Below are 8,853 nucleotides of genomic sequence, written 5' to 3'. Positions count from 1 at the left end.
TACATCTGTACCAATTCCTCCCCATTGAGAAATTTGTTGCTCCCACCACTTAAACCATCTGTTCACTCTAGTGATGCTCTTTATAGTTAGATATTGTCTCTACCATTTTTGAATTGAATGCACCTTTTGAGATGCAAGCTCAATGGCCTTACAAGCTCTCCATCCACACACTTATCAATTTGTGAAGACTCTGCTCCCAATGAAATAGGCGTGATTGTTCACGCCCCTACATAATACTATCTGGCCCTCCATTGAATACTATTCGAATAGCATTCCAATTTGCACCAGCCTATAAAACCTACAAAATCAGCTACACCATGTCCATACTTTTCCATTGTTGAATTAAGGTTCTTCCAACAAATAACTTGAGTCTTTGCGTCCTCCTCTTTAGTTCCACATATAGCAATTATCTTCAATGATCGAATGCTACAAGATATTCAACATAAATATTTTCACGCATATCATCTCATATTTAATGATGAAAAAAAAATATGAGATACTTTAAATACTTAAAGATTACCTTGAATCATAAACTGAGCACGACATTGTTGCCCAACCATCTATTGTATGGGTAAAATCAAAATGCACCCATGCATTTCTTAAGTCACCCGTTAGCAACACAAGTAACTACCTTCTGACAATAATGACAAGTTATTGTTGTCTTCTCTTCCATTGCAAGGTAGTCCTTCTTGACCTATCTGTCCAAATATCCATGAAAATCTATACCATTCACATTGTGCACACCAATCCAAAGCTTGCCTAACTTTTGTTTAGCTTTGTATACATGAAACCATGATTACATTTCCAAACATGAAATTCTTGCTCATTAATATAATGAGTACATGTTGACTAATTGCACTGCATGTTTTTCCCTTTTGTGCAATTCACTTCATGGTCACTCTATGAGTGTGTAGTACAGTCTCACCTCTTTGCTATCTTATATCTAAGATTGTGAGGCAGTGGATTAGGGTTTCCCTTCATCAAAATGGTGTGTGGCTTCAATGTGGAAGCTCTTAAATTTTTGCAACATTAGAAACTAGTCGTCGTGAAGGTGGAAGCTCATGATTTCCTTTCAATAGTTTGAAGTTGCGACTTGGGGAGTTCACAAAAATATATGTAACATAGCACGTGCATTCAATTGGGGGGATTGTAATTCCTTGTAAATTTATAGAAACATGTGTACAAGAGGGTTATAAGGGGTAATTAAAATCCATTTTGGTGAATGCACATGATATAAGAAAATTTTCCTTAGTGAACGCCCCGAGATTTACAACGAGGAATCCCAATCCTCGAGTGAGTACTTCCAAGCGAACATGAAACCAAGCGAGCATAAGCAATGTAAAATATTAGATCAAGATCTCAATAGTTACTCTATAGAGTATAGTGTAGCAAAGTAACCATGGTGCATCTCAAATAGTCTCAAACAAAAGAGCTATACTCTTCCTTTAATGTGTTCACACACACATTGATACACGGTCATATCCTTGCTTCTAAACCATCTAGAGCATATTCCAAAACTCTATTTGTGCAAACTTATTCTCCATGGTAAATTCACATGTTGCAATTGTTGTAATTTTGTACACAAATAAACCAAAAGATGCTATCTCAAATGCCACATGTCCATCATAATACATAGGTAGCTCTTGAACTTGAATGATATCCTTTGCTTGCTTGAGTGCCATGTGATGTAGGCTGCTTTGTGAAGGCATTGCATGTAGTATACCAACTACTCTAGAGGGACCATGGGACTATTACTAGTGTGTCCTTCATTCCAATGCCTTGAGAGAGAGAGAGAGAGAGAGAGAGAGAGAGAGAGAGAGAATGAGGTTCATCTTCCACAGTTGCGAGATCACAATCGAGGAATCTATTCTAAAAAACCAGCCTTTCTGGTCGCACATCAAAAATGACTTTGATGTGTCGATGCCCTTGTTCAACATTCCCTACCGGGCCACCTTCTTCTAAAGTTCCACAAAAATGGGCCTGACTCCGCCACTAGTAGCGAGATGTACATGGAAGGGGTGTGCATGCTCTCAACCAATCTACCCAATTACGCTCTCTCTCACTTTGCATGGAAGGGGTGTGCATGCTCTCAACCAATCTAGCCAATTACGCTCTCTCTCACTCCTCTCAGACTCAGTGCCGCCTATATAAGTCACTCACATTGCTCGAAAAAAACCTAGGTGTAGTGTAACAAAAACCTAGGTTTAGTGTAACCCCACCTAAAAATTTTGAGATTTACCTTAAATTCTATAGTTGGTGATAAAACCTCCAAAATTTAAAAAAAAATAGTATAAATTGGTATAAAAACCTTCAAATTTAATCAGTTTACCTCAATTGTTTCTAACATGTAGATTTGACAAGTTTTTGGGGGGAAAAAATCGAACACTCATCACTCACTCTCAGTGGCCCAGTTTAGTGAATTTTGAGTGTTGTGTCTTGTTGACTCGAAAGCTTCTCTTTGTCATGCACTCAGAGTTTCAGAAGCAAGTTTGAGACTCTCTCTCTCTCTCTCTCTCTCTCTCTCTCTCTCTCTCTCTCTCTCTCTCTCTCTCTCTCTCTCTCTCTCTCTCTCAAAGGTGAAGGTGAAGGTGAAGGTTATGTTATTGTATTTGGGGATATGAATGCTCGCACAAAAACATTGCAACATGATACTCAACAATTTGATATGCCATACATTTCAAGGGAGTTGGAGGAAGTTCACTTGTATGATCGTACTTCAATGGATGAGAAAGAGCCGGATCACTATGGAAAGTTACTTTTACACATGTGTAATAGCACGGGTATGCTCATTGCCAATGGTGTATCTATGTGGAGTGGAACCAATGGATTTACATGTAGGAGACATACTGGGGATAGTGTGATTGACTATATGCTACTCTATGAAGCCATCATGTATCACATAAAGAGTTTTATGTTTGGTCAATGGACCCCGGAATCCGACCATCGCACCTTATGTATTGACCTTTCATGTGGAGAAGCAACTAAGCATGATAATCTCAGCCAAAGGAAAGAGAAGTTATCACTATGTATGGATTTCAAACGGGCACCAATGTACATTGAAATGGTTGAGCAAAAATTATGGATGACAAAGCTTCAATGTGATGCACCATTGGAAACTAAATGGGAAGCTTTCAAGAAAGCTATTTATTCTTGTGCGGAAGAATGCTTTGCCATAAAGCATCTCCATGGTATCAACAAAGATAGATCACGCAAAAGGTGGTTTGACAAAGAATGTCAAGATGCTCGAAAGTCCTTGATAAAGCTTGATGCAACTATGGACAAAGACAACTATCAAAGTCATTTGCATACATACAAGGCATTGATTCAAAATAAGAGAAGAAGATGGGAAGTAAAGCAACAAGAATTTCAAGTCCAAGAAAAGGCACATGCATGTGGAAGATTTTGGAGAAACTTGAGAGGCAAGCGGGTTGAGAATTTTGGTAACTTGAGTCTAGTGGATATGTACACACATTGTAGGCAATTATATGAGCAAGCAAATACTGAAAAAATTCCATTTTATGGTTCACTCCCATGTATGCCGTCTTTTTTTACTATTGAGGATGTATGCGGTGGGCTTGAAAAGTTGGCCACTCGTAAAGCGGGAGATCTTCAAGGTATCAAGCCGGAGATGATCAAATGGATGGGAGATTTTACCCATGAGTGGATGTGTGATATGTTCAACCTTGCACTTCAACATGGTATGCCTTATGATTGGAGTACTAATTGGGTTAAGCCTTTGCATACAGGAGGGGATGTAAAGAATGTAAGCAACTACCGGACTATAATGATTGGGTCTCTTATGGCAAAGTTGTTTGGGTGCATAATGGAGATGAAATTGAGTGATTGGGCTGAAGAGAATGACAAGCGTGCAAAGGGACAAGCGGGTTTTCGTCGATGCCATAGCACCATTGATCATCTTGTCACTCTTCGTGTTCTCATGGAGGAAAGTCGGTTGAAAGGCAAGCGATTGTATTGTCGTTTTGTGGACTTTAAGAAAGCCTTTGATATGATTCCACGATATGATTCCACGTAACAATTTGTGGAGAAGGATGGAAGAACTCCAAGTGCCAAGTGAGTTTATGCTTGCGGTTTCTCGAATCTATGAGAAGGTGATTTGTCAATTGCGCATGGGAAGAGAAATTTCAGAAATTTTTGTAAGCACTATTGGGGTTAAACAAGGATGTCCATTGTCACCAACTCTCTTTGGTCTATGCATCGATCAATTGGAACAAATGGTACTTGACTTTATGCAAGAAGAAGGCATTGAAGAGGTCACTATTTGCAATGCGGTAATCATGCTTTTGTTGTATGCGGATGATGTAGTGCTTCTAGCACACACTTTAGAAGATGCACAAAAGCTTATGGTTGTCCTTGAGAACTTTTGCTTGCATAGTGGGCTGATTGTAAATGAATCCAAAACAAAGGTTATGCTTGTGAAAACCAACCATAAGGAGAAGCCATGCATTGTGTACAACAACGAGACACTTGAAGTTGTTGAGAGCTTTAAGTACCTTGGCCTTGAGGTTCCATCCAATCACAAGTGGCATGAATGTGCTATGCGTCGTTTGGAAGCGGGAAAGAGAGCATATTATGCATTTGAGAACATGTGTAATGCGGGAAACATCAAGTGTTGGGTTCTCAAGAAGTATCTTTTTGATGCATTGGTGACACCGGTTCTTCTTTATGGAGTTGAAGTGTGGGGCGGGAGCATCTCAAAGTCTACTTGGAAAGAGTTTGAGAATGTCCAAAAGCATTTTCTTACAAACTTTCTCCAAGTTAAGACACAAACACCATATATGCTCCTACTTCTTGAGTCGGGATCTCTTCCAATTGAGGTTATGGGCATGGAAAGGGTTGTGGAGTACATGATAAAGATGCGTCAAAACCCCTCACATCGACTTCCTACAATTGCATGGGAAGCAAGCAAAAATTTTCAAAAGACGCATAAAAGCAAGATCTTGAGCACGGGATGTATAAAATCTATCTATCTATCCCTTGGAAAACACTTTAGAAAGACATTTCCAAAACATCGTATACAAGCCCATTCAAAAGACTCAAAAGTCACTCAACGTCTATCCAACTGATGGCTTCAACCACAGTGGCGCTGCTCGTAGCATGCGCCTTCTAAGAGTTCTATGATAGAAGTCAAAATTCATGAGCCTTCTTCCTCTCCTGGCTTATGCACTAATTAGACACATGTCTACTTCCTAACAGCAGGAACATTGGTATGCGGATTCTGGTTCTGCATATGCTTCTTGCGTCTAAACCTCTGTGGTGGCTCTTGAACTCTTCTTGTTGTGCGGGATCTCACACGGACAACGTGAGTGAATGGCACATGAAACACAGTATTGCATTTTGGCACAAAGCTTGGGAAGTGTGTACCCATCATAAAGGCAAGCATCTTGCACAGCAACTTGTTCAACAATGCTCCTTACAAGAAACCGCTTGACAACCTTGTCCTTGGGCACACATTGCCCACAATTGGAGCACTTGATGGGGTTGGTGTGGCCTCTTTTGTGCTTGTTACATCCACCGTTACAGCGCTTACCGTCATGTCTACTTGTGCCGCAACTACTTCTGCTTCCTCTTTGTCGTGGCCATCTCTCTCTCTCTCTCTCTCTCTCTCTCTCTCTCTCTCTCTCTCTCTCTCTCTCTCTCTCTCTCTCTCTCTCTCTCTCTCTCTCTCTCTCTCTCTCTCTCTCTCTCTCTCTAGCCTACCCCAAAGGGGGAAGGCCCTAGTGATGGTTTCCCTTTTTGCTAATGAAATAGAGAATATTATTTTTAAAAAAATATAACTTTCTTTTTTTTGTGATTGGTGCATGGAGTTAGTGGCCACTTCGCTTAATGATGGGTTCCTTCTCTTTCTCTCTCTCCCTCTCATGATGAGTTGTTGTTCTCCCCTACCCTCCTGCACGCCATAACTCTAGCCTCCCACCATATGAGCTAGCAACCACATGACCTTGAACTGCTAGAGAGGGAGTACTTCAACCCCACCTCCTCATCCCTCCCTTGATGCTCGTTCCATCTACTGCTTGCTCCCACCCTTCCTCTGCTCCACACACCTTTGCTCGTGTTTGCACATACTTTGACATGGCTTCTCAACTAGCGGTCTCGACCCCCCAACTCACCCTCTCTTGACGAGCTCCTGGTCTTTGACAGGGGAGTGGGGACTGAGAGGTGAACATGTGGAAGATGGAATGGGGAGGTGAAAGAGACACCCGCAATCAAGAGAGAGTGTTGCACCCAACGACCCAAGGCATCTCTCACTCATAAAGAAAAGAGGAAGTCGTCATCTTGTTGAAAATGGATACTCTATATTCTATATATATATATATATATATATATATATATATATATATATATATATATAAAGCATGGAGCTACTCTTCTCAGAGTCATTTGTTTGCAGATGTCGCAACATCTCGATCGAGCAATATATGTGCCCCTTGGATCGTAGGGCTTCAAGGTGTTCCACCTCAGGCTTGTTGCATGGGCCTCTCTGCTTTCTATGAACGCCTATGCAAGAGGAGGTGGGCATCGACCTCATCAATCACACTATCAATAGTGGAGCCTCTTTCCTTGACATTGATGACATCTATGGCCTCTTCACCAATGAGGTTCTTGTCGGCAAGGCTATAAAACACTTTTCTCAGGAACGTATACAACTAGATACAAAGGCTGGCAACATCGTTGAGAATGGTGTTTATTCAGTCAAGGGTAGTGCAGAGTATGTGAGGCAGGCTTTCGAACCCATCCCAAAAAGGCTTGATGTGGAGTATATGGACCTCTATTACCAACACCGTGTTGTTTTTTTTGTGTGAGTATTGCTTTACCTCTTTGTGGGGTTTTCATAGTTCGATGCATTGGTGGTGGTGCAAGGTTTTGTAAGCATGAGTTCTCTCTCTCTCTCTCTCTCTCTCTCTCTCTCTCTCTCTCTCTCTCTCTCTCTCTCTCTCTCTCTCTCTCTCTCTCTCTCTCTCTCTCTCTCTCTCACACACACACACACACACACACACACACACACACACACACACACACACACACACACACACACACACACACACGCTCTTTCCCTTGGATTAGTGCAATCCCTACAGACTTAGCTTGAGGTGTCGTGTACGTAAAAGCTATTTTTGGCTAGGTTTTAGGCACACAATTGTCCCTCTTCTACTGCATGTTTTGTAGTTTCTTCAATCACCAAACTGATTGGCAAACATGCTCCGTTTTGAAGTTTGTTTGTGCATCTAGTTGTTCTTGTTCTTCACTACATAGGATGTTGACTATTTTCCTTTGTTGTCTTAGACATGGCAGGTGTTAGAAGCAAAGCCTGCCCTAAAAGATGCTTTACAAGATGAGGTAGGTTTGCCGGAATAGAAAGGTTCAAATATCCTTGTGTAAGCAGCTGCAAAAATCCTCAAGGATAATGCGCAGCTGATAGTTGTGGTAAGAAGTTTACAAATCAGCATCTTACAAATGGTTGAATGGAATACTTTATTTTCACATAACATATTATGCACATCTAGCATTGTGAATGTTTGTTGTCTTATGTATTAGGGCACGGGCAAAAAGAAATTAGAAAAACAACTTGAAGACTTGGAAGTGAAATTTCCAACCAAAGCTTGCAGTATTGTTAAATTCAACCCACATTTAGCACATTTGATCGCAGTTGCAACTAATTACATGCTTGTCCCCAACAGATTTGAGCCATGTGGGTTCATCCAACTTCAAGCCATGCTTAATGACACAATATGGTCTATGTGTGCCGGTTTTGTTTCTACTAATCTTTACACTAGTGCATGTCTAACTAAATGGATCCGATGGTGCAGTTTTCCTTTTGTGTATCTATTTTTGTTTCTGTCTCCGGTAAACACTATACCAGTGCTTGCATGTATGAACAAAGGGTTAGGGCATTTGCTCACTAGTCCAAAACATCGGTTTCTTGTTTTGAGTTTGTAAGAACATTCTATTTTGTTGGCAATTTGACATATTACATCATATTCGAGTCGTTGTTTCAACTGGTGGTTTTTTGGATACTGTGAGAGGGAGCGACTGTTTTCCCTATAGACTAGCCCTTCAACGTGAAAGTGAGCAGGGCTATTCCTCTAATCATCGTTTATGTACAATTATGCGATGAGTTCATGATGTGCTTGTGATGGATTCTGCAGTGTGAGGTGGTGGATCTAGCTGATGTGCAAGCATTTGTCTCTACTGTACAACATGCTCTGCAAGTCTATGGGACTCCAACCTATGATAAGATGGTAAAACCTTGCATGGCACAAGAGAAATCCTAGAAGGTATGAAGTCTAATTGTGTAGAACATTGAAAGATCAAGTCTTTAGTTTGATTGCGTAGAACTACATTTTTATCTAAAATTTGTTTTGTATTTTTTTAGGGACCCGCAAAGCAATGGGAGGAAGTGTTGTTAGGCTAACAGGTGGAGGGAAGCAAGCCTGGTTTTGATGGCGGTGAGGTAGCACCTCTAGAAAAGGAGAATGTAGCTACTCCATGATAAACATTGTTGCTATGTGAAGGACTCCATGCTTTGAAAGACATGTACAATGATCTGAGATGCACTGAAGTCCACTCAGTATGTTGTTGAAGCTAAAGATAGTATTGATAAGTGCGGCTACCGAAGAGAACTTTGTTGGAGGTCTCATGGGGGCTATTGCACTTGCTGCTTGCATAAATTTTGGCTTTTGAGATCTTCTTATGTGTATGTCATAATGGGTCTTCACAATCATGTATGTATGTTTTTTTGTCCTTGGTAATTTCTTCAAGTTCCTTGGTGTTGTAAAACAGCATGTGTGCATCTGTCCCTTAAAGAGGATTGGGGGAAGGGTATTATTGTTAAAG

At 40.8% G+C, this 8,853-nt stretch overlaps 1 protein-coding gene across 1 annotated transcript; it reads left to right on the top strand.

Moving 5' to 3' along the window:
- The first annotated feature begins 6,518 nt into the window (after positions 1-6,518).
- On the top strand, positions 6,519-8,431 carry LOC147435336 (putative aldo-keto reductase 4). The gene is made up of 4 exons (XM_086487720.1): positions 6,519-6,815; positions 7,303-7,356; positions 8,166-8,258; positions 8,393-8,431. The coding sequence occupies exons 1-4, from the start codon at positions 6,519-6,521 to the stop codon at positions 8,429-8,431; spliced, it is 483 nt and encodes a 160-aa protein (XP_086343846.1).
- Positions 8,432-8,853: the final 422 nt, after the last annotated feature.

Source organism: Adiantum capillus-veneris, chromosome 18 (assembly GCF_014529385.1).
Source record: "Adiantum capillus-veneris isolate H3 chromosome 18, ASM1452938v2, whole genome shotgun sequence".
Classification (NCBI taxonomy): Eukaryota; Viridiplantae; Streptophyta; class Polypodiopsida; order Polypodiales; family Pteridaceae; genus Adiantum; species Adiantum capillus-veneris.
This window is presented reverse-complemented; position numbering and strand designations above follow the sequence as displayed.

What these genes read in the sequence shown, in the direction of transcription:
- LOC147435336 (XM_086487720.1), top strand. Translation starts at nt 6,519, where the DNA reads ATGCAAGAGGAGGTGGGCATCGACCTCATCAATCACACTATCAATAGT. An exon ending in AACACCGTGTTGTTTTTTTT is followed by an intron (nt 6,816 to 7,302) that starts GTGTGAGTATTG and finishes TTGTTGTCTTAG; the next exon opens with ACATGGCAGGTGTTAGAAGC. An exon ending in CTCCAACCTATGATAAGATG is followed by an intron (nt 8,259 to 8,392) that starts GTAAAACCTTGC and finishes GTATTTTTTTAG; the next exon opens with GGACCCGCAAAGCAATGGGA.